Here is a 25,323-nt window from a genome sequence, read left to right as displayed (position 1 = left end):
AGTAGTGGGAGGAGAGAGCCTGTCACATTTTGTCATCAGTATGTCCCCAATTAACTGGTTTTGACTGGCTTGCCTTGTGCTCAGGTTAATTGCTTGGCAGCTCTGGCATTTCAGAAGATGGAGGTGTTTGGACGAAGGGAAATGTCACATCTGCGTATTTCTGACAGGGGCTGCTCCTTTTTTCTGTTCCAAAGAACGGGAGGAGGCCAGGGGAGCATTTAGCTGGGAAAGGTACAGGGGTCCGGGAAAGGAGCCAGGACAAAAGGAGATGTTCGCCCTCTTTCGTAAAAGAACCAGGCTCTTGGAAAAGGACCTAGGAGATGAGAATACAACACACTGAAGGAGCACGGGGGAGATGGGAACTGTTTAAACGAGGGGGAGAAGTCTGAAATGTTCCTGGCTGATAAGGAGGACCGCTGCCCTGGGGTGGTGAGACGAGAGCAGGCTGCCACACAGAGGGAGCGCTGCCAGCCGCCATGTCCCCCTTGGGCACCTGCAGGCCACTCTGAAGTCATGGCTGAACCCGCCCTCAGCAGATCAAGAGATACTGTGTGTTGCCTTCAGCCAAAAGCCCATTTCCCACAATCCAGACCCCTCTGCATGCAGTTTTTTTTTTTTTGGACTCTAGCCACATTTTTAATAGCTGCTTTTTGGAGTGAGACCATCAGGGTGTCCTAGGAATGCTGCACACAGAGCTGAGAGCAACCTTTTCCACTTGCTATGCCCAGACATGTATCTGCAAGGAGCCCATTTATCTTTTTAGCTACAGCATTTCACAGGGAGCTTGTTACACTAGTTCTTCTTATCGGCCCCAAGTCCCTCATGTGTAGCCAGAGTCTAAGACTGCTGAAGTTTTTAGACCAGCTCAGCTTCCTATATTTTTTAAGTATTTTTTTTTCCCTAGTGACATATTTTTGTGTTTCTGCCTCCCTCCCTTTGGCCACGCAAGAGCAGGAGACCAGCAAGGCAAAGTGAAAGGTTGCACGCTCCAAGGCAATGAAAGGAAACCATTTTTGCTGTGCAAGGTGTGAATGGAAAACAGAGCCGTCCACCCCTGTCCATGGCTACAGACAGCTCCCAGGGCAGAGGGCCTCTCCAGAGCTAATGGCGTATGCGGCATTGTTACAATGGATAAGGTTTTGTTTGTTTGTTTGTTTGTTTTAAGAAATGATAAATTTCAAATAAGCTTCTTAAAAATTAGCAGTAAAGATGGGATTTAGCATAAAGAAAGTTTATCTCGCTTCTGCTTACAGCGGAGAACTTCACCCACATGGCTGACCACTGTCTCAAGGGGAGTTTCACGGTCACTGCTCTGCGTCCGCTGCTACAGGCAGTTCCTGTCATCCCTGGCTCTTCATTCCCCTCCTCTCTCCTCTTCAACCCCTCCTTTGCCACTGTTTTTGATCAGCTGCTGAACACAACTCCTTCCTATTGGTTTTTGGGATGGAGTGCAGCGACAACGTGCCAGCCCTGCTGTGCACGCTGCCCCGTGGCAAAGCTTTAGTTATCCCTGGCATGGCCGTTTGGGCCGAGATCTGTATCTGCCACATGGCCTGGATATCTGGTAACATAAAACACACAGGGAAAATGGTGCAGTGATTACTGCAGCTCCTAACTCTTTTCCCGCCTGTCCCTGTTGGGCAGTTGGGGAGAGATGAGGAGGAGACCCGAGAGCTTGGGGCGGTTGCTTTACAGAAGGAAGGGCAACATTTCCCGTATAGCTCAGGGTTACCCCCTTGTGCAGGGCTGCAGTCAGGTTAGGAGCGATGCTCTGGGCTTCTGGGCTGCATGGTGAGAGCTCTCTGGGTTATTTGCATGGCAGACTGGGGGGATTCATCTCAGGGGATGGATCCAGCACCCAGTTTGTATATTGAACATCTCTACTAGAGGCCACTGATTTTTAACAAAGCCCAGCTCTGAGAATTACTGCTGCAACTTTCCATAGCCATGGTGGTAAGAGTCCTAGAGCAAGCTGTACCTTTCCCTCTGCGCTGTGACTGTCACAGGAGAAAATCCTTCCTTTTCAAGTTCCCCAAACCTCAGCATAATGCAAGGAGTCCTTGCTTTCCAACTCTCTCCCTCATCTGTGTCCATCTCAGCTTTCTCTCATGGCCTATCTTTGCCATATGTAACAAAACTGTCTCAGGACAAATGCTTTCTTCTGCTCCCGGGCTAAGGCCACCTGACTGCAGTTAAGACAGCCTTTTTTTGGCAACAGCGGTACCCAAACTTGCTAACGTTGTCTGTTGCTAACTGCAGTGTCCCTGTCCATCCAGAAACTACAAACCCTGAAACAGTGCATGATTCAGCAGGGCTTGATTATGGTTGTACTAACAGGCAAAGTGAGAGGTATTTCAGAGATCAGGACTGGAAATCATTCACCCTTGGGTAAGAGGCTCCAGTGGAAATGAAAAGAGATGGCTCGCTGGCTTGTGAGCTCTCTGGATCCTTTCGCTTTACGGAGGAGACCTTGGGTGGGGTAAATCGGCACAGCTCCACTTACTGCAGCAGAGCCCTGCTGATTTGCACCGCCAAAGCATCTGTTCCCTTCGTATGTGTTAGCGCTGTGGCAGAGGGAGGGGAGCAGCGAGATCAGGCCAAGTCTGCCAGCAACGTGAATTTGGTCTGGATTGGATGGGGACATCCAAACACCTTCTCCTTCAATTTAGCCAAACTGTGTGATGCAGAGCTGTGTCAGCTTTAACTTGATGTTGGAGAGGCAGACGACATCTAAAATGGCAGTAAGTGAGGACAATGTGAGCAGACAGTTTGTGACATGGCAGAGTTAGCCAGCAGTAATGCAGCTTCCACCGCAAGAAAACCCCTCTGCAGGTTTAATGGGACATGGTGGGAGAAGGCAGCCGAGCGGTCCATGTACAATGGACCTTGCCTATGGCAAGGGTGAGGGGAGAGAAACATGTCATCCCCATCCCTGGGGAAATCCACCCACAGGGCTCAGTCCCACTTAAAGGCTTTGCAATATAATCCTTCTTCTGGAGCAGAAACCTGTCCGTTTGCCAGTTGAGATGAAACAGTTCCCTGAATGGAGTGAGCTCTGCCAGCCCAATTGCTGTAAATCCTCTATAGTAACAGCTTTCCCAGATGACTCGTGTCGCTTTGCATGTGCTAGAGCTCTGTTTTCACTCTTCCAACTGATGTACCTATGCTGAAAAAACATTCAAGTGGGGAATAAGCATTATTCCCATGCAGGGATAAAAATAAATGACTCTATGGGTAGATTTTTACCAGCTGGTAAAACTGTATCAGTAGATTTCTTCTATGAGTGGGCATATGAACAAATTACCACCTGGAAAATATCAGCTGCTCCCTGGTAACCATTCTGCCCTGTGGTGCCTGCTAGAAAACAAATAAGTTAATATAAATGTTTCACTGGATAAGAGCCCTGGGCAGTGCTTGTTATTAGGGAGCTGCTGATGGGTGGAAGCGTGCTGGGCAGGGAGGAGGGCTTGGGGGACAGGATTTGCAGGGCCCTCGGCTGTCCTGTGGCTGTGACTGCACTGCGGCTGCATCGGTCAGGCCAGGCATCAGTCACGTAGGCTGACACTTTGCTCTTATTATATCAGTGTGGACGCAGGGTGTGGAGCAAATCCAGCACCAGAAACAACCCGCATGCTCTGCCAGTGGCTCTAATGAGTGTTATTCATACTCGGGAGATTTTGGAACGGCTCTTGGCAAGCTTTTCAAAACTCAAACTCTGCCATTCAAGCATATTCCCAAAACAATTATAAAAAAAAAGAGAGAGAAAACTTGTTGCAAAATTATCTGGTACTTTCTCTCCATAACAACAGGAGAAAAATGTTCAGAATTCAGCTAATTATTGCAGTTTTCTCAGCTGGCTATTTTTTACAAATTTTGTCATTAAAAAAGAAAGAAAAGATTTTCCTCTCTTTCCTTCCAAAATTAACACCACACCAGTTTTCAGCTGCTGTCAAGCCATTAGTCTTAAATGGAGCTTTAAAGGATTATTTTTAGGAAAAGACGATTCACTGAACAATACACTGGCCAAAATGGAATTTAGAAATAATAATAACAATAATAATTCATCGTACAGTTCATTGAATTAACTGCTTTTATAGAGGAAAAAAATACAATTGCCAAGAACCAAAATAGTTTCACAGTACTGATTCATCATGAAAAAATTGAATTGGCTGGTGCATGAGGTCTAGGGACTGGAGAGATGGCAGGAAAGATCCAAGACCCATTCGCATTCCCTTACGGTAAGCACATGCAGTTTGTTCCCTCTCATTTTCATTTCCTTTTGCACATAGTCCCACATGGTTTCCTTATGTTTTGAAGCAATCAGTGCGGAGTGTGGAAAACAGGCTTCTCTGAGCATTAAATGACATCTTGGGTTTTCAAGCAAAATAGCCAAGATAAACTGAAGGTGCTAATTCATTTCGCAGCTGTGAGTCACACCAATGCCTTGGCTGTGTCGCAGTGAGTGAAATTGTACCTGCCCTATTTACAGCTTTTGCCCTGGCTTCGAATGCCTGTAATACTCTCCCTGTACCAGCACCATGGGTTGCTGCTTTGCTCTGCTCTTCCTCAGGTGCGGCTGCATGTCTGTTGTGGGGCAAGTGATGCTTCCAGCTGCTGGTTGCCCAATCAGTTTACAGCATCTGAATATAATGTCTGGTGATGGCAGGTGGATGAGAAGAGCTGATATTGTGTATAAAGGTTTTTCCCAATGTCCGAGTGAGCTCACATTGTCCTACTGTGTGTGCATCCCTTGGTCCCCTCCTCATAATTTTTGTGAACACGCTGGTCTGTCCCACCAGAGTTTGATCCCACCTGCCTCATCCCTTCATATCACTGGGCTGCTTAGCCTGCCAGGTTGTGCCGTTGTGCACCACCTCCAATAGGGAGAAAGAAACTGCGAGTCCCCCAAACCCAAGGGCCATCGCTGCTCCATCCACAAGTACCATGTGCCAGCACATTGGTGACTAATGTGCTCTCTGTGTCATGCGCCCGTAACACCGTTTGTCTAACCTGACAGGGATGGGGAAGCCCAGCTGTGAGAGGAGGCTGCCTCTGAGGATGTTTGATAAATGGGCCCTGTTCTTTCTCTGCTTGCTGTCGTGGTGAACCCTCTTAGCAGCTAGGACGGCTTTGAAGTGTTATGTATTGGGGTATGACTTCTGGATTTAAAGCTAAGCATCTGGAAGGGAAGGGCTGGTGCCTGGCCAGTACCAAGATCCTTTTCATGAGGTTTTCGCATTTGCCTGGTATGTGCTATCTGTAATTTAACCACTCTGACCTGCATGAGGAGGCACATTAAATGTCAAGCAAGCATGGCCTGCTCTCACTTTATCCCCTGCTGTGTCACCTTGTGTGCTGGAGAGGAAGTCACGAGTTGCTTGCTGGACATCCACTGTGCCAGCAGCCATGATCCAGGACAAATGGTTATGCCAGATATTCATGCTGCTCTGCCTAGGTTAGTCAAAATACCTTTTTGCTGATAGCTCTTTATTAGAGAGCCCTTTCCTTTCATTTCACGTGCTGGGGCTGGCGTGTGTTGCTTTCTAACTTGTTGAAGATCTGAAGCGAGACACTATTGCTGCTGGCTGGAGCAGCCAGGCGAGAGAAGCTTTGAGCTCGAGAGCAGCACAGGTCCGGAGAGCAGTTTGCTTATCAGATATCCGCCCTGCTTCCTTCCCACAGGGAAGTGCTTTAATCAACTCACACAAGCCACCATGCTGAGCAGATCCCTAGTTCTCACATGGGAGATGTCTCCCTGCTTTTAAAAGAGAGAACAGGCCCTGGGTTGAGATCCACACGTGCACAGGGTGAGAGAGAGACTTTCTCCAGAAATCCGCTCAATGGAGAGAGCAACAGGTTCCAAGCTCGAGGTCAGGGAAGGGACACGGGAAGGAGTTAGCTCTCATATACCACGCTGCGTGTGTTTCAGCTGAAGGAAGATGCCTGTATCAGATGGACAAGTCTTCCATGTTGGGTGGCTGGCTCCTGTCTGGAGTCTTTGCGCATTTCTTGTAAGGTGTGGTTGGGGGCAATGTGCCCTGCTAGCTGGTACAAGGCCAGCTATGCCCTGATGCCTCTCCTGGTCTGTGATCCCCTGTGCCAGTTGCAGGGTCCAGCCCATGAGCTGCAGCCTGTATTCAGGGTCCTAGGGCACAGGAGACCAAGACGTGGCAGCAGCATGGGGAGCGGAAGCAGGATCTGATGACCCTGCGCTGTGCCTTGCGCTGCTGGGGGTGGCTGTGCCTCCCTGGGTGATCAAGAGGGGTAATGCAGGGAGAAAGGGATAGACGTGGATCCCACTAATCCCTTGTCCAAAAAGACCATAGTGGATGGCGTGACATGGGGGTGACCTATCAAAGTCCATTGGTGACAGCCAGACACCACTGCAGCCTGGCCATGTCTGGAAGGGACAGCCACACACTGACATCTTGTGATGGACATGAGGAAGAGCAGCTCAGCTTCATGTCCTAGGAGCTGATGATATTGCTAGATTCATGTGAAAGTACAGTGGTGGGGTGCCCCACTAGGATACTTTTAGGTCCTGGCAACCCCCCCCTCCCCCCCTGCACCATGAGATCTTTCCAGGCATCACCTGATAGCTCAGGCATCACCTGATAGCTCAGCATCTTCCTAGACACAGCCGCACATTTGCTGTTGGCCAAAAGACTTGTGCTAAGTGCCCTGTCCCCTGATGCAAGAGATGCTTTTGGAGAATACACCTTGTAGCTGGATGTGCCTGCCCCTTAAAGTCCTTCAGCTGCCAGTGTGTCCATGAAGACTTGGACTTACAGGTCAAGACGGTCCCTGGCTAACCTTAGGACCAAGAGTAGTGGAAAGCCACTCTTCACTCTCTACCAGCTCTGGATGTGGCTTATCCAACAGCACTACCTGGAGCACAGACGCTATCAGCCCTGGGTGTCTCAGATCCTTTTGATTCGCTGTTCACTGCCTGATTTTATTTCTCTCTCAACTCGGAACTGGGTGGAGGTTTGTTTTTTAACTTCACCATCAGTTTTTGTAGTTTGGAGATAAACTCCCATTGGTTGGTCAGATCTGATTTCTTCCTCATTGCTTATTTTGACTGAACAAGCAAGTCACTAGGCAAGCATCACGGGTGACAAACTGGAGACCGCAAACACAACGCTGCCTGCCTGCCGATACCTTGCTGCGTTCCAGGCAACTGCTTGTCTCCAGGTCCCAGGGAGACACACACTGTTCAGAACAATGTGTATTCCCCAACTGCCGCACCGCGAACATATGGTCATTAGACGTTATTTGCTGTGATGGACTGTCGTTATTAAAATAACTATTTCTTGGCTAGTTCTTCAAAGCTGGTCTGCAGGGGCCATCCTATCAGCATTTCTCTCTCCCCAGCTTGGTGCTTAGGGCTTTTCTTTGCTTAGCACATTCTCACCTAGGGCAAAAAGCTCAAATGAAGCTTTCAATAAAGCACCCAGTCCTTTGCAAGATGAAGGGATACCCAGTGGTCTGTTGTCTGATCCCCGTCCTTATCAGACAGGCAGGCAAGGAGAGCTTCACAGTCAAAGGTTCAGGGCAGAAATGGACCCCTGGTACCATCTATAAATTGCTGGCATGGGGAGGTCCTGGTTGTACTTTGCCAGATGCAAATACCTTTCCTAGAAAGTCCTAAGAGTATATGTTAGAGCTAGCAATGGAGGTAGCAGCAGGGAAATGGGTCATGCCAAGGGTCCCACTGGCTTTTGTACTGCTGTGCTAACAGCCCTGGGGTCACGGTGTGCTTGCGGTTATGCTGGGCGACGGCTATACATCATCTCAAAACCGCCTCTGTATGTTTATGTGATGTTGAACCCAGATGTGTCTCCTCCTTCAAGACCCAGCTGGGCCATCCACTTGTGGCATGAGCATGCACTGGTTCTGCCCTGGCAGCCACACCAGTTTGGTGCATGAAGCAAAAGGTGACTTGACTGTGCAGGGTTGAGGGTGATGCTGTTTTAGACCAGAGATCATCTTCTGTTATAAATACTGTGAAACTGAGCTCAGCGCTCACTGAATTTTGGCCATTGAAAACACAGGCTCCACAAGAGATGGCAACAGGACAAAATCCTTTGCATTTTCCACTTCTGGAGGCGAAGGGCATGATACTGCTACTGGGAAACAAAACAGCCAGGACCATTTGGGAAAAGAGTTTAATTGCTTAGCAAGGCTGATGAAAAAGATTCAAAGATAAAATCTCCATTTTTATGTTTTAGCTAAGAGATTTGCTCATGCTTCCCAGAGCACAACATACCTGAGCTGGCCATGGTTGACCGGAGGTTATTTGGAAAGATTTTTAAGATGTTAAGTGCTGCATTAGTAAGAAGCTAAGGGAGGGGGCAGGTACAGCTGTGGGAAGGGAGGATTTTATTTTGCTATTTACAAATTTGCATTCTGTTGCTCAGGAGAGGAAGAACCTTCAGGAAAACAAATTCCAATCATTTCATTTTTCATCTTCCAAAAAATGTATTTGGGGGTTTCAAAGGCATGTTTCCTTTGGAGATTTACCCAAGCTTCCTGGCATTGACTGTACTGACACCTATGAGATTTTCACTGTGATAATAGCCAGAGGGTTGTATTTGGATGAGGATGGAATCGTAGAGTAGAAATTGTGTCCTTGTGTGGGACAAGGCTGAAAGTACAGAGTCTGCAGTAGTCACTGTGGTGGGTCCTGTTCTTGAACACCCTGGAAGGACATCTCAGGAGGTACCATCATAGAGGTGCAATGAAATTATAACCTGAGCATTGTTAAGCCAGTCAGTTTTCCTCCCACTCTGTTTTAATGAGATAGTCATTTGAAATAGGGACCTGGAAAAAAGGTAGAAACCCCACCTGTTTCTTTTGGTGCATCAGAAGTGATGTTTGAAGGTGTTTGGAGAAAGAACAGTATAAACCATGCTTTCAATTCAGAATATCCCAGGGAAGGTTTATTCCCTGCTGGAAGGAGGTTTGTCTTTTTTCAAGGACCTGGGTAAGTACATGTGGCTGCATGAGGTGGACTGGTCTGGCAGGGAACAGGACCATGCATAGCCACAGGACATGGCACAGAGACTGGTGTTATGACTCACTGTGGGTTCTCATCCACCTGAGCTGAAGGGAAAGACTTCTCAAGGCAAACTGCCTCTGTCCTTGCAGCAATCTGCTCATGCCCATGGTCCCAGGTCAACCCTTTGCTGTGCTATGTGGTCTTGGCCAAGGTTAGAGAAGTCTCCCGTTATCTTGAATTTGTCTGTGTCTGCACAGGCTTGCAGAGGAAAGGTGGAGAGACAGGGCAGAAGGACCCTCTGCCAGATGGCTCTGGGGTCAGCCAGATGTGGACAGATGTGGCGGATGAGAACTGTTCCCTCCTGGGGAAACTCCCCAGGTCCTCAGACCGTGCCTGAATAAAATTGCCACCTGAGAAAGAAGGAAGTATCTGGGAGAGCTGGACGGTAAATTTCCCTGGTGTGGCTGTCATCCTTGACATTAGCCAAGGGAGTCCTTCCTCATCACCCATGGTTGCTTGTTAATCACGGCAAGGACATTTAAATTCTAGGTGTTTTTTTGTAAATGGTCAAACAGCTTCCAAATTACTTCTGCTTTGCAGGTGTTCCCTTCCCCAAGCAGTTCCAGCAAGTTTGCACTAAGATCCTCACCCGCCTTTTCCGTGTCTTTGTCCATGTCTACATCCACCACTTTGACAGCATCATCAACATGGGTGCTGAGGCTCACGTCAACACCTGCTACAAACACTTTTACTACTTCATCAGGGAATTCAGCCTTGTTGACCATCGGGAGCTGGAGCCTTTGGTAAGGATGTCCCAGGGATGGGGAGGCGGAGGGGGTGAGAGTGGCATGGGTTGAACGCAGCACTGGTAAATTCAGTTGGGGTTGGACTCTGGCCACTGCAGTCAGCCCCTGTGGACTCTTTCACCCACCTTACCTCAAAAGCATGCCCATGTTTTCTCCTGTGTGACTATCAGCCTTAGTCCTCTGAGGGAGAACTTCCCAACCCATTAGTCTTCGAAAACCCTCCTTAAACTTTGTCTCTGTTATAATTGCCACGAATCACTCCTTGGCACTCTGATGGGCCACCGTAACATATTGTCCTTCTATACTGTCTTAGTAACTCTAATGAAATTTGCAGACCAAAGTATCTCCAGCCAGTTCTATCCATGTGGCCTTCAGGGATAAGACTTGAGCCCAAAAATCTCCTCTCCATAGACCTGAGTTTTCTCATTAGGGGACTAAGGTCCCAGTTTGAATTATAATGAGGCTGGAGGAAGGCAAACCCTGACAAGGCACACAGCTTCAGACAATAGCTATAGAGGTTGAATTGTACAGGCTTCCCTGGAGCAACAAGTTCCCCTGCAGCCTCCCTTGGGAAGCAATTAGGCAAACAGAGACAGAGAGAGTCCTTTAATACAGCAGGGCGGAGGGATGGGGGGGAGGGGGGCGGGGAGGAGAGACCAGACAGCCCTGGCAAATAACCTAGAAGACACATGTAGTTGGTTTTGTAAGAGAAGCAAGTGTGTCACAGGCAAGGTTGAGTGTGACCTGAGCTAGGGAGGATATGTAGCAATAGGGAAAAGAATTAATTGGGAACCCAGTAGTTAGTGTGCTGTGATAAGGGGGATGGACTGCAGAAAAGGGCATATGCAGTAGTACGGAGCCAGGGAAGACAAAGAGGTTCTAAGCCTAGAGAGAAAAAAGTAGGGGACTGAGTGCTAAGTGCTTTAATTTCTTTTCTGCTTTCATTTGTCTCAGTCAATTTTCTGCCTGTCTGCTCTAATTCTGATTTGGGAAGGAGGATGATCATCTAATCAGGGGGACGTGAAGGCAACAGCGTCTGTATTAGTTACTTCATACAGTTTATGACCTATCTTATCACAATGACCCTCAGCCCTAGAAAAAGGCAGCTCAGCAGCACTGTCCTCTGTTCCTCATCACCACTCTTCATGACAAGCTTCTTTAGCATTGATTTACAGCCCATAATGGTGTCATCTCCTTTGAATGATGCTTGCTAATGTAAATAATTAGCTCCTAATAGCCAAAGCAGAGGTTGACATTGCTAAATAAGTTTTCAATGCTAGTGACTCACATGCAACATGGGATGATTTATGGGTCTGGATGAATCTAAGATGAGTAGGTTTTCCAGTGTGATGCAATCAGGGCTAAACTACAAGGAAACGAGGAACATTTATCTCTGGTGTAGGTGTGTGCAGGAGTGACCTTCTGCAACCAGCCAATGGCTGTGTCTTGGAGGCACTGCTGGGTTTTGGCGGGAGGGACAATCTGTTGGAACTTGTGAACAACCTTCAAAGATTGTCCCTGTTGATGCATGAATGGCAGCAGGACTGTGTTAGTCTAGGTCTTTCTGGGTAATTCTTGTTGGAGGCAGTAAGCTAGCAGGGCTTGAAGGTAACCCTGCTGAGTCTTCCCAGGAAACCCAGCCATGCACAGGGACCCTTGGAGACCTGCTCTCATCACCACCTACAACCTTTCTCCTCGACTGTTTGGCTCAATCTCTGTCAAAATCTCAGCAGGCTGCTTGTAGGGCCAGGAAAGGTGGCCTCCTGCTCCCTAGAGTTTGTGGTTCAAATCCTGTCTGGAGAAAGTGGTCTTGTAATTTCTTCATCCCAAAATAAAACAAAGGATATGGACAGGGTTGGATCTAAGTTTGGAAACTGATGGGACTTTCAGTCTACGTGGCAAGAGGAATCTGCATGTTCCTATTTCCCTGCACCAGTCCCCCTGCAGCCCCTTATCCCTGCACATCATTTGGAGTCACAGAGCACAAGACAATATAGCCCTGCTCTAAGCTGGTGCAGGTGCTGCTACGCCCACAACTGACTCAGATTTGCCAGGGAGGAATCCGGAGCCTGCACCTAATTTCTCCTGGTTCACCGCCAGCTGATGGGCTGAAGCTTAAAGGACCCATATGCTGTCATACATTGCTTCTGTTGTGACCAGCCCCTCATCATAAGCAAGTTATGCTGCGCTGAGGTTACATGGCTTAATGGCCAAGACTTTGTGCATGATCAGCTGCAGCAGCTCTGCTCTGCTGTGCCACAGAAGCCCCTTCACTTTCAATTACAGGCCCACGCTCTGATTCCTGTGCAATTCGATCCCCTGAAGAGCTGGAAAAAATTAGCATCTCTGTTGGATCCAGAAAGATCCCAGGACCCTTTTCACAGAACGCAGGTTCCCTTCCTTCTGACCGCTCTGTTTTCCCAGGGAGGCTGCAGCTTGGCACTGCCATCAGTGCCAAAGTCTGCATGGGTTACTGTTGATTCAGTAGCTTCAAACAGTGCTTCTTGCTGAAGGCGGGGAAAACGGCACTTAACTGCTGCAGGTGAGACTTGGCCACAAATCTGTAGGGCTGGAAGCAGCTACTTGGCCAGCAGAGGATTGTGACAGCCTTCTCAGGCTGAGACAGAGGAGTTATGCAAAAGCTTGTGTAATAGAGGAATTTTTAAACTTTTATTCCACCTACTACCTCAAATGCTATCAAAGACCAGGAGACCAAAAGGGACAAGGGGTAAAGGTTACCTTTCTGTAACAATCTCTTCCTCTGCTCTTCTTCCCTCTTAGATACAATAACGGGAAGTTTCTTTATGAACATCACAGTAGTGTGTGAATGAGCCCCGGGAGCCTGGTTTGGTTCCGCTTCATTGTGTTGCAGAGCATGTGTGGGGATCTGGGGCATGGTGTTTGTGTTACTTTGGCTGTGCTTCAGCAGGATGCACAAATAATAGGATCAGTCCTCTGCAGCACTTTCCACTTGACCTCAGCCCACTTTCCTTTGGCAAATTACTTCTCACCAGTCCAGGACAAAATGCCAGTAACTTGCTTTGCTCATTCCTCTTCTCATTGGGCTGCACCATTGGCTATCTCCCTGGTTCTAGGTATTTTTAAGTCCTGAAGGATTCCTCAGCTAGTCTGACACATAAGCAAGGACAGATAGTGGGTTGCATCTTCCTTTATTTTAGGGTGGCTAAGATGACAGGGTCCAGTCCTTCCTAGTTCTCGAGGTTTGTGGAAAGGTGATCCATCTTTCAGGTGAGATGAAATGAATTGTCCTTGAGAGTGTCAGTCTCTCTTGGTTGTCTCATGAGGGAGCCTGGATGACTGGCCTAACCTAGCATTTAGATGGTCAGAGTTAGCCCACATGAATTCCATGAAAGAGAAAATGCCTGCCTGCAGAGATGCCTGTTCCCTGCACATGGCTATGGAAGGCTGTCAAGCATATGGGCATGAAGAAGGAGAAAATCTGAGCGAGATAGCAGGTCTCAGTGCCTTATTATGGTTGGGGCATAAACTTTCTACTGGGAAGCCCCAGTTATGGGATTTAGGAGTAAGAAAAAAAAAATAAACAGCATCTCCTCAGCCAGCAAATGTCCTCTGGGCCCAAATAGCTTAGAAAAATTACAGAGATCATGGGATGAAGGGATTCTTGGTTTCTAAGCCTGCATCTTGGTAAATCTCCCTTTGCTGCCTCAGTTTCCCTTTTGTCAAACTTCTTTGGGAAGTGATTGCTTAGTAGCAAATCCCAGGAGCTGAGAATGAGATAGATCCTTTGTCTGGGCAGAGCTAGCAGCAGGCACTGATTCACTCTCCTAACAAAGACCGAATCAAGAAATGAGGGCATTGAGAGAAGCTGTTCACTCATTTCTAGAGGAAGGTGAAGGCAGGTCACAGCACTGGGCAGCAGCACTGGCAGCAGCACTGGCCCAGATGGTTACGTACCAAGGCAGAGCTAGGGGGATTTCCAGAGTGTGATGAATGCCCTGGGTATTCAGGGCTGGCCTGAGGAGCTTGTAGGTGGCCTGGGAATCCCCAACCTATCCCACTCAAGGCTACTTTTGTGCATGGTGCCCCCCTGCTGCAGTAGTGGGGTGGGCTGAATGCTGTTGTGAAGGGACATTCACACTCTTCTCACCCCTCTTCCTTTTGCTTCTGAGATGTTTGTAGGCACTTCTCATTCGTAAAATGATTTTGTGGTAGAGTATTTGTTTTTCATTTGACGGCAGCATTCTGCACTTGAGTGATTTTACATGTCATCTAGAGAGAAGCCCTGTCTTTGCCACTCTCTCCTTGATGGATTTCAAAAATAAAGCTCTCAGCACTGAAGAGCAGAGATTACCGCTCCCAGCTTCATTATAGCACTAAAGGGCCTTTCATGGGTTTACTCAAGGGTCATCCCGTTTTTCTAGTCCTGCACTTCTTGGAGTCACATTCTTCCTTTTCCACGGAGCAAGAGGCCAATAGACTTCAGATCTATTTTGAGAATACATTTTAAGATGTTCAAACTTTTCTTGGGGTGGGGGGAAGGTTATCTGTGCGCACGTGCAGATTCACAGACTGTGAACCTGATGAGCCAGAGTGAAACAAAGATTTTCCTCACTGCAGCAATGTATCCAATTGGGAAGCTATTAGTTGAACTCCTTAAGGCAAGGACAATATTATCTTCCACTAGCTTGGAGTTGGGCACCTTTCAAATGTAGCTGGCATTGGCAGATGCAGTGCTGGCTAAAGAAAACAGTCTGTTAGCCTAAGCAGCATTTGCTGTTGTCATCTTGTTTCAGCCTGTGTCCAGCACCTAGCTCAGGGCTAGGGTTTGCAGATGAAGCATTTGGAGAAATGACAGGAGTGGTGACTGAGAGGAGGGGACTTTAGCTGTGAGTGTGTGGTGCTGAACAACTGATGGAGAGGTTGATCAGGCTAGTGGACCCTGTTTCTTATGTCTTAGGGGTACCAGAAGGCAGGGGTCATGGTTAGTCAGGAGCAGGACCTGGATCTTTTGACTTCTCAGGCAGTGCTCTTTCCTTGGACTGCTTTCAAGGCGAGGGCACAGCCAAAATGACCTTGCGCCACAGAGACTGAGGTGGATCCCAGGAAAAAGCAGATGAGACAAGCAGAGGGGTTCCAGGAGGGCTAGCATGGGAAACAGGGAATCTCTCCTTGAAATTTCCATGGTGACTTCCTTGGGTTGCTTTTGGATATCTACCAAACTGTCTTACATGTCACTTTACTCAAATCCAGTTTTTGTATTTACTGTTTCTTTCTTTTCTCTCCCCCTTCAATGCAGAAAGAAATGACAGAACGAATTTGCCACTGAAGTGATTTCAGCAGGCAAATGCAGGTAGCTCATTCCAGTGGGACAAGACACCGTATGGTGGGAGATCTGTTCTGAAGAACTCACTCTGATTATTTCAGTCCACTGAACTATGAACGCTGCAGAAGAGCCTCTTCAGGCCAGGGCTGAATCCTAAGCTTGTTCAACATCTCTGGACAATTCTTTTTAATACATCCCAGCCTCTGTCATGTGGCTACTGTCTTAGAAAGCCATTGACTACTGGAGAACAAGGCAAATTTGGCTCTTTTACCCACTCTGGCCTTAGCCCTATGTCTGGTGATATCCCTTCAGTTACCCTTCCTCTTGTTTTGTCCTCAGCTATAAGGATCTGAGTGTTTTGTTAGTGATACCTGCTCACAGGGTACTGTGATCCTGGTAGCAAAGGTCACTCGTGAGCAGGTGTGAACTTGGCTACTGAGTAATGCTTGTTACTATTCTCATATGGACTGGGTTTGTGATAATATCTGAGGTCAGCTCTGCAAAGTTGGTGACGTTTGATCCCAACTGCCTTCATAATAGCCAATGTAACATTTGTAACCACGAGTTATGAATGCCTCCTCTGCCCTGACCAATCCCTGCTTTATTAAAGGGACCATTTTTTCCCCCAGGAAATGTTCACACTTTGCAAAGCAGACTTCATGATATTCCAAAATGTACCTAACATTTCTTGGACTAATGACTAGATGGCCACATGACAGATGGACTTGAACTAGGTCACTTTTCAGTGTGATCAGCCCTGCCTACCTGAGTATTTTCCAGACTCAGAAATCATGATACAAAGTGAGGGAAAGAAACTGTTTCCAAAAAACAAGCAGCATTTTCTGACATGTTGTCTTGCCTCAAAACCAGCAGATGCTGACTGTAGAAATTGTTGTCTTCCCATTATCCACTTGTACATCGTAGTTAATTAGGCTGGGAGGGACTTCAAGAGACATCTGATCTACCTTGTTCTTCCAAAAAGACAAGATCTGCTCTACTTAAACTTTGTTGCCTGGGGTTTCTTTAGCCTGAGAAAGAAACCATACCATCTCTACCTGATCTGTGTCATTATTCCCTTGAAAGGCGTTAGTATCACACCTCAAAATTTCTCCCTCTTAGGCCTGCAACGTCTATTAACTATTGCTGTGTTCCCTGTGACGTTCTCCTTTTGACAAGCGGTGAAGTCTTTTTTTATTATTTTGGAGAGTTAAAATCAAATTGTCTGAGCCACAATGCTGTTATGTTTGTGCTTCCAGGCCTTTTTCTGGAAAGGTTTTGTATACTACACACAGCCAATATTTATAATCAGGGGTTTGCCCACTTTTCAGGAAGGGAGGGGTTTGGCTGGAAAATGTAAATATAATGCCAGCATTAAAGTGCACAAATGGATTTTTAGTGCTCAAAGCACTTACTTTGTTGTGAAAATCTATTTTTGTTAATCTTGTGTACCAGATGTATATTTTTACATGGAAATAAAAAAGAGCAAAATGGAGACAAAGGCACCCAATACATCATTCCAATATTTTCTATGTAAAATAATCAATAAAAGTCCAAGCATTTTTGTTCTGTTACTAATTAAAGAATCATGAATGAGCCTGGTGTCCTTCATTCTTCCCTGATTCATTTGTAGCAAGTAAGACCTCATGAAAAGGCATTTAGGATAACTTGAACAGTGGATCTTCCCCAACAGTTGCAGCACTGACAGATCTCTGTGCCACATGGAGAGCTCAGCAATTCCCAGTTTTGCAAAAAGTGGAGCATAATAAAGAAGACGATAGACAGCTGCTGAAAGTTGGCTGAACAGGGACAGGCTGAAAAGGGGCTCAGTCTTCACCAGCAGAGCCCTGGGACGTGATGTGAACACTACTCAGAGTTGCTGAAAAAGGACTGATGGACGTCCTTATGAAGGATGCAAGTGCTTATACTCCTGAACATACAGCTACAGCCAGCTGTGTCCATTGCTTTCCGTTGGCTGTACAGAGAATTTCGACTTTTGGTGTTTCTCCTCAGCTTGCATCTCAAAAAGGGGCTTGACAAAGGCTATTGTTACTGGTCAGTGTTCTCCTTTCCTAACTTTTCACTCGCACCCCATCTGAAGGTATTTTTGCAATGATGCTTGGTGGTAACTTTTACACACTACTTTTTCCAAAGGTGTTTGCTTCCAGGGGTCTGGGATCTCTGTTGGAGCCTCCTCATATGAAGAAGAACCACAGGCACAAATTGCTGTGTGAGGCAGAGGCAGGAGACAGCTACAGCTCTACCAGGAACCTGTTGCCTTCTTCAGGTTTGAGAATCCAAGCATAGAAGCTCTCCCAGCTTCTGGTAATCAGGAAGGTTGAGACTTGTTGAGAAACTATCTCAACAGTAGGGCCTAAGGGGAGATCTCATAGCAGCTTGCAGCTACGTGAAGGTGAGGTACAAAGACAACAGTCAACCTCTTCTCAACAGTGGCAGATGGTGAAACAGGGGCCAACGGCCACAGTTGTGACTTGGGATGTTCAACTGGACAACGGAAAAAAATACTCCCCAAGAGGACGGTGCACTCTGTGAACAGGTACCCAGAGAGGAAGCACTAATCACCCTCAGAGGTTTCCAGGAGGTTTCCTCAGCTAGATGCAGCCACACTGGCCCAGATCTAGGGTTGGTGACAGTCCTGAACTTTTTGAGTTTAACAAGACTTGCTGTAAATCATGCTCATAAACAGCAACCTGCTTATATTTTTGCTGTCTACATTGTCCTCTGGCAATGAGTTCCACCAGGTAATTATGCACTATGTATTAAAAAAGGGGAGTTTGTTTTGTTTATTTTTAAACACATGCCTGAGGATTTCGGCCCTCCCGCTTATGGGAGAGGCAGTGAATAAGTTTCTCCTGTTTACCTTCTCTGCACCACAGAGCTCCCACAGATTCCTGTGCAGCAGAAAGCACTGATTGTTCCTGAACCACCAAGCCAGAGGCTCGTCTCAGGCAGCTATTTTTTTAAAGACTTTAGAAGGTTGGGGTTTTTTTCTTTTCTTTTTATCTTGATTTCCCCAAGTAAACAAAGCTTGTGTGATCGCGCTATGACAACTGCATCCTCATTAACTCTATAAGTGGTATAGGAAGAAGAGGAAGGGAGGGAGAGAGACCTGAATGAATGTCTGCACTGCATTCTGCAGATGAGCTCCACCAGCTTATTACACATCAGAGAGTCCAACCAGCTTATTACACATCAGAGAGTCCAAATGGGAGATCATCACAGCCAAGCAGGTTCACAGGCTCCCTGTTGGCTGGATTCCTTGTTAGCCATTAAATGCTGTGCAGCAAATTCTGTTACATTAATGAAAAAATCTCGTAGCATGGGAGTCACCCACGTTGCTCAGGATTTGTGTCTGAATAAGGAGAAAGGTCATGTTATCCAGCACCATACACCCCAGAGGGTGGCTGCACGCAAGGGCTGAGCATTTTTACCCTCTTTCCCTCAAATTCTCGCCACTGCAATGCTTATGCAATGGGGAAGACAGATCTTGGGCACTTCTGTGTTCATGGTTCCCCCTCCCCCTGGCATCAGCTGCTCCATCCATGGGATTGCTTCCCTCAGGGTCTTCCTCGTATTCAGCCAGTCGCCTGAGGACTTTTGTCCCCACTGAGGGTCCCAGCCTTGCTAGAGGGAAGCAAGGGAGCTGTTCTTACCAGCATATCCGAGGCCTCTTGGCTGAATTACTACCACTTTTATAGGGCTAGTAATGAAGCAACGATGGATCCCTATAGGACTGTCCTTTGCCAGAAAGGTTTTTCTGTCTCTCTCCAAGACACTAAGCCATTCTCCTTTTCCTCATGTGTCTCAGTGCCTCCCAGCCTGGACTGTTTTATGCCTGAGTACAGCAGAGAGGTTTATGAAGCAGAAAGCACAGAGTGTATTTAAGTCAAACTTCTTTCAGGAGGCTGAAGGATGCCCATGAGGACCCAGCATTCCCAGAGCTTCAGCAAACATCCCTGCATGTTTTGAGAGCAGGTAGTACCTTGGGATAGGTTAAATAGGCATACAGCTCTTGTTAGCCCCAGCTCCCTGAGTGACTCATTGGTCTGGCTGGCTGCAGGGTGCCTGGAACTCAGTTGTCTCTTTGCGAAGTCACTGGATTCTCCCGGTGGACAGGAAACAAGCTATTGCTGGGATTTTATTTTCCTTCCTTGCGGTAATCTCATCGTTCAGGACTGAGCAAATGGCTGAGGCACCAGTTGTCATTTCAGACAGAGGCAATTCAGTGCTGGCACAGGAGGGAGGCTGTGCTTTGCAGACCTCAGAGAATCTGGAAATGGCCTTGTAGTGGCAGGGAGAAAGTGTTTTGTGGAGCCTAACTGCCCCTGTCCTAGAGCCACAGGGTGAGAAACAGCAAGGGTTTGGGCTTGGCCAGTGAAATGGGCTGCTTTCGCCCCATGGCAAGGCAGAGGTCAAGGCTGACCTACCCCTGCCACAGGCTCATAGAAAGGGAAGTGGTGGCCACTTCACCAGTGGGGTTGGGCCAAGGGAGCGGTGATGGGGGTGTTTCTGGTCTGTGTGGTGTCCCCTGAGATTAAACCTGTCCTTGCTAAGGCAAGAGGCTGGAAGATCCCAGGTGGACGGTCCTATGATTCCTGGTCACAATAACCATGGTGTGATCTCTTCTGAGACACCCCTCTCTCGGTGAGAGCTTGTAAGATGTCAGAACATATGTGGGAAGAAAAGAAAAGAAGCTAAGGCAGAGCTAGGGTTACTAAGGGATAAAATGCTGTCTGTGGTGAGAGGTGAACATGAAGCCACTGGGTATGAGAAAGGGATGAAAAGGGTTAATTACACTAGATGTCAAGGAGTCTCCATTCCCGGAACACCTTTTTTGGGGGTGGGGGAATATGCTGATTCTAGAAGTGAGTTTCACAACCAGAGGCAGGAGTCTCTCTCGTGAATGTATGTGGCTTTTGCCTCTGGAGGCTGATGACTTTGCTAGCACAGCCCAATCGTCTGGATTCCCTCATGCATGTCAGAGAAGGGCAAATGACTCATGGGTGTCAAGAAAACCTTGAAGTAAGAGCGTGGCATTCAGCTCCCTGCTGAAAAGAGACCCTGAGTCAGAGCTGAAAAGCCAGCAGTGCGTGGGGGACTACTGGATGTCTGCATGGACATAAAACTTATCAACAGCAAATGAAGTATCTTACTTGAGAGAGTCTCTCCCTGTAGCATTGGCTGGGAGGGAAATAAAAGAGAGTATGGTGTGCCTGCAAATTTCTTGCAGTTTAAAGTCTCAGTGGAGGACAATCCATTCAGCTCAAATGAGACACCTTACCCTGATGCTTTGAGGTACAGGATGATGGCATTTGCTGCTGACATTCATAGCGCCGGACTCACTGCCTATGTTGTAGTCACTCAATGCTGGCCGCACATTGACTGCTCCAGGGTTTCTTGTCTCTTCTGAGTTTGAGCCCACCTAACCTTCTCCACATTCAAGCCTGCTCATTGCTGGGGCCAGTCACAGGTTCCTTGGCAGCAATGAGGACATCTGGGATAGCTCTGTTCAGATGATGCCTAGTGGATACCAGGTGTGTCCAGCAGCTCCACAGCTGTGCATGGCTGCTCCTTAGAAGTATCTGGCACTCATTCTCCTGATTATGTGTTTTGGTGTAAAACGTGCAGGAAGGCTTTTCCCCATGGCCTGCAGGGTTTCTCTCACTGTCTTCTAGAAGAGGGTCTGGATGCTGGCCACTCATGTATGCAGTTGCTCTGTACTCAGCAAGTGTTGGTGCACATTTAACATCCTCCTGCAGTGCACAGTGTTCATGGTGGGAGATGGGGTGAGGTGAGGTGGGGTGGGAAGAAGACTCATTTTTTTAGGATTCTTCAACCTGTATGACACTTCAGCCCGTGTTAGAAGGAGATGTTTCAGAGCCATAGGGGTAACCCTCCAGCAGCAATTTTATTATTAACTTTAATGAAGTTGTACCACCTGGGAGCTGCCCTACTGGAACAGACCCATCCTTTGTCTGATCTTTGATAAATAATCTATCAAATAAAAATTGGGCCAGCTGCCAATTGCTTTGGGCCATGTCATAATGACAGAGAGAGGTAAGTATTTTGCCATTCATTCACATGTCTTTCAGGTGAGCGTGTGTAAGAATCATCTGTCTCAGGGCAACTCTGTGCAGTCATCTTGAGCTGGAGGCCAGGACTAGTAGTGTAGTCATGGTCTCCCTCTCTTGGGTCTTATTCATGCAATTTTCTAATAGCGCCAGGATTCTTCACACTTAACGTGCACTGGAAGGAAGAGCTGAAAACTACACAATGTTTCAGCCGCAGGCTAAACTATCAGGGTGGATGTGTTGGTTTATGTGGCTGCATATAGGTGGAGAGAATGTTATGGAGGGCCTCAGCTTCTAATCTTGTGGCAAACTGTACTGCTGTTTTAGTGATTTTGTTCCTTTCTAAAGACTTATTTTCTTGTAGTTCTTGGATTCTTTCTGTGACCCATAACTGGCCTTGTAGAAGCTCAGCTAACATCTCTTCTGTGTTGGAAGCAGCTGCCCTAGCATCTCGTTTAAGTTTTGGTTGACTTTGCAATCTGCTCAACATAACTGCACTCTGATGCGAAGAAAAGTACCTAAGTAGAACAGGAATGCAGCGTAATGAAGCCGGGATGCTGCATTCAAAAACATCACTGCTCAAATGAAAATCACCTTCCCACTTCTGTTCCTAGCAGTTACAACAACTTCTTACCCAAGAAACCATTTCTGTGCTGTAACTTGCAAATTCATTAAAACGCACAGACATCCTTATAGTGGACTATCTTGTTAGCAGTACATAGTGATAGTAAGACTGAAAAAAAAAAACCTACTCTACTGCAAGCATGTAACAGAAAACTGACTGTCTCCCTTTTTAGTACGGATCATTTGTGCAGCACCTTTCATGTCTGAAGATCCCATTTGTGCAGCTGTGTTGTTTCCCTCTAGAGGGAAAAGAAACATGCAGTACAGTTGGCATCACTGGGCTCCTGAGGCACTAGGAGCATATCCAGGACATGCAAAGTGGATGAAGTGCAGGGCTGAAGCTGCCCTTGCTATGGTGCAGGAGAGATGGAAATCCTGCTCTGTTTCCTTGAGTCTTTTTTATCCTACTATTTGGAAGGTCCACTGAATGTGAGAGACCCACCTCTCTGACATCTCCTTTGCACGTAAAAGCTGGGATGGACTGATTCCAGCAGGACAAACTTCTTGAATCTGGATTGGTAGGAATCACTTTGCTGCTGCTGAACAGCTGTTTGGGGTAGACAGGGGAATTTAGGGGCATGCAGTAATGGTACCTAATGACCAGCCTGTACAGTAGAGCCAAACACTTTGCTGGGGGTTTCCAGCAGCTTAGATTAAGTTGCCTCCAGTAGACAGTATGTTGTCCAGGTCCCGCATTACTCTGGCCTCCCATTAAATAGAGTCAGTTCAAGATCTCTGTCCCAACGGGCAGTGGGCAGGCACTGTGTGAAGGTATGAGTACTTCTTATGGATCTGGCTGCAGGAAAAGTAGGTTTCACCATGGCATTCATAGACATCCATACCGGGACTTTTAACGTACGTTTTGAGAACTTCCCCTTATCCACTGCTGTGTAGAGCTTTGCCAGATGGGACACTGATATATGGCCTCTAGGAGTAGGTGTATCTCACGAGATCCATGAGGCTACACATGAATCTTGCAGGGTTTCCTGCAAGAACCAGCAATTTTTCTTTTTTTTTTTTGGTGGGGAAGGGATATGCACAAAAGAAAAAGGACAAAGAAGCTTGAACTTGGCAAATACAATTGGAAAAGCATGTCTCTGGGTTTAATTGCCTAAATGAGAAGCATAATTTTCAGAGCAACTGAGCCTTTATAGCTTCCTTGAGCAGCAGAGGGAATGGTGCAGGCTCTGTGTCTTGAAAATCAGACAAGACCAGACTGCAGGTGCTTAAATATAGATTTAGGTGCTTGGCTGTGAGGGATAATTCTAGTAAAGATTTAAAATCACTTTAGTAATAAAACGCAGGCCAAAGTACTGTGATCCAATTTTAACGCTGCTAAATCAAAACTAGCCTCACTAATTATTTTTTATTTGTCCGAGAGCCAGCATAGATGGCTCCTTATTTTCTCTGCTGTGTCTTGCATCGGTAAAAAACAGGTATGTACTTGAAAAGCCATTAAAAAATAAAAGGAAAAGTCATATGGAAGAACGACGTATTTTACTGTGTTTAATAGACCAATTACGCTATTTGAGAAGGTTATTTCTTCTTCCCTTTACAGAGGACCTAGCCCTGAAATATTAGCATAACCATTTCCTAGAAATGCCATGCCTATTCTATTCAAGACAACAAAATGAAAATCAAGATCCTTTTTTCATGCTTTATAAAAGGCTAGATTGAAACTTACGACTTGGTCTACGGTTAAGTGTGTTGTGCAGCTGGGGTTATCTTGCAGGTAACAAGAAGGATGGAGAAATGAAGGATTTAAGTACATAGATCTTGCTTTGAGAAGAGATGTCTACTTTCACAGAGAGAAAATGCTGTGTTGTATGAGAGCCCTTTAACCTAAGGTATAAAGAAGCAACACATGTGAATTAAAAGCCACACGAATTCAATCTGAAAATACGCTACAAATGTTTGAGATAATCTCCTCTTAGCTGGCACAGTTCTAGATGCTGAGGGTTTGAACTGGCTTGCATGTATTTGAATGACTCCCCCAGACTGCTCTTTACTTCTGTTCAAGGAGAGTTGTACAGGAACGATGTTCAGATGTAATTCCTGAACCCTTCTGGGATAAAAAGCTTCTAAAAACGTTGTGGAAATAGGTGGTCAGTTAGCAAAGACAGAAGACTATTAATGCCTTCACTGAGGAGAGAGGGAAGCAGGGAAGTCCTCAACCTGTATGGACTGCCGTATGGAGATTCATTTGAGGGAAGAGGAGCTGTCATAAATGACTTAGCTGCGGAGAAATATTCACCTGGCCTGCACATTAGACCACTGCATACATTCGGAGGACTGCCTCCCTTAGGAGATGAAGCTTCAGTGTTTCTGCTGTTTGTAGGACAACATGTTCTTCCACCCCCAGCCTGGTAGAAAGAACAAAATGCTCCTTCATTCTGAGAGAGGATACCATAAAAAGGGGACCTTGATGTTGATACCTCCCATTCCGTCCGGGGACCTGCATTCTTCCACTGTTTGAGGTACTGTTCTGCTTCCGGGCTGTTTTCTCTGAACCCTGGCGAGGAATTGGCAGCTCTCTAAAACCGTGGTGTGTCTTCTCGGCCCCTTGGCAGAGAAGGCAGCAACAACAGGTAGCACATTCCTGTAACTCACACTGTATTTGCTGAGCTTTTGGTTTTCAGAGCCGTGGGTGCCAAGCTGCATGTCCAGAATGAAAATATACCTTTTGGATGCTTATAAGTTAAAACTGTAGTTCACTAATCTAGCTGAATTTGGTGTTCCTCTTGAGCAGTTTTAACAAACACTAGCAGGATTGAACAGATTTGTGTGAAAAATACTACTATCGACAAGTTTTGGCCCAATATGTGGCAGTACAGTCAAAAATCTTGGGCCTGTGTAACAAAAGGAGGTTGCTTTCTCTGCATGCCAACTTAGTGGTGATTTCTGAAGCTCTGGGAGTGGGAATGGCTGTACCTCTTTGCCATCCAGTCACCTCTACAGGCTCTTGCTATTTGGAAGTTACCATCTCTTAGCTGAAATGTAGTAATACGTTGTGCGCAAGCTCCCAGCTCTTTGCAAACGCAAAATAAAATGGGTTAAGCCTCCTATATGGTTTGTGCTAAAGTCCTGCTAACTGGCTTGCTTGGAATTTGATTTTTTTCAGGCTTATTCAGGTTCCGCTTCCAAGATTCCCATTACCTATCTGGTATCTGTAGCCATATGTATACAAGCACATACACGCATGCATGCTAACAGGAATGCTAATACCTCTACTGACGTTTGAAATCTTTATGGAGAAGATATATTACAAATGAGGTAGGGAGTAGTTATTGGACCTGATTTTAATCTATACTCTTTTATATTGACTCTAAATTTACCAAGTTTACATCTTTTATTTAGTTTACTACTGTGAATAGTGGATTGAAATGTCACCCAGACTAAGTATGACCTTTTAAAATGTCAGTCTGAGTTGATATGAAAAAAGCTTCTTCGTGCAAGAGATACGTGTCTGCAAATGAATCCACTGCTCAGCTTTATGGT

General features: G+C 46.6%; 1 protein-coding gene across 6 annotated transcripts in view; it reads left to right on the top strand.

Annotated features, from left to right (window-relative positions):
* Window positions 1-16,701, top strand: part of MOB3C (MOB kinase activator 3C) — a 29,921-nt gene extending 13,220 nt beyond the window's left edge. For 4 of the 6 annotated variants that reach the window (XM_068953054.1, XM_009674189.2, XM_068953052.1 and 1 more), the window contains 2 exons: window positions 9,602-9,804; window positions 15,086-16,699. In XM_068953054.1, coding sequence (XP_068809155.1) covers window positions 9,602-9,804; window positions 15,086-15,115 — 233 coding nt within the window. In that variant the 3' untranslated portion in view covers window positions 15,116-16,699. Of the gene's footprint in view, window positions 1-9,601; window positions 9,805-15,085 lie in introns of all 6 variants that reach the window. The other 2 variants (XM_009674188.2, XM_009674190.2) reach the window with 1 other exon arrangement.
* The last annotated feature ends 8,622 nt before the right edge of the window (window positions 16,702-25,323 follow it).

Source organism: Struthio camelus, chromosome 8 (genome assembly GCF_040807025.1).
Source record: "Struthio camelus isolate bStrCam1 chromosome 8, bStrCam1.hap1, whole genome shotgun sequence".
In the NCBI taxonomy this organism is placed as follows: Eukaryota; Metazoa; Chordata; class Aves; order Struthioniformes; family Struthionidae; genus Struthio; species Struthio camelus.
The sequence above is the reverse complement of the archived record's forward strand: the minus strand, read 5'-3'. Positions and strand labels throughout refer to the sequence as shown.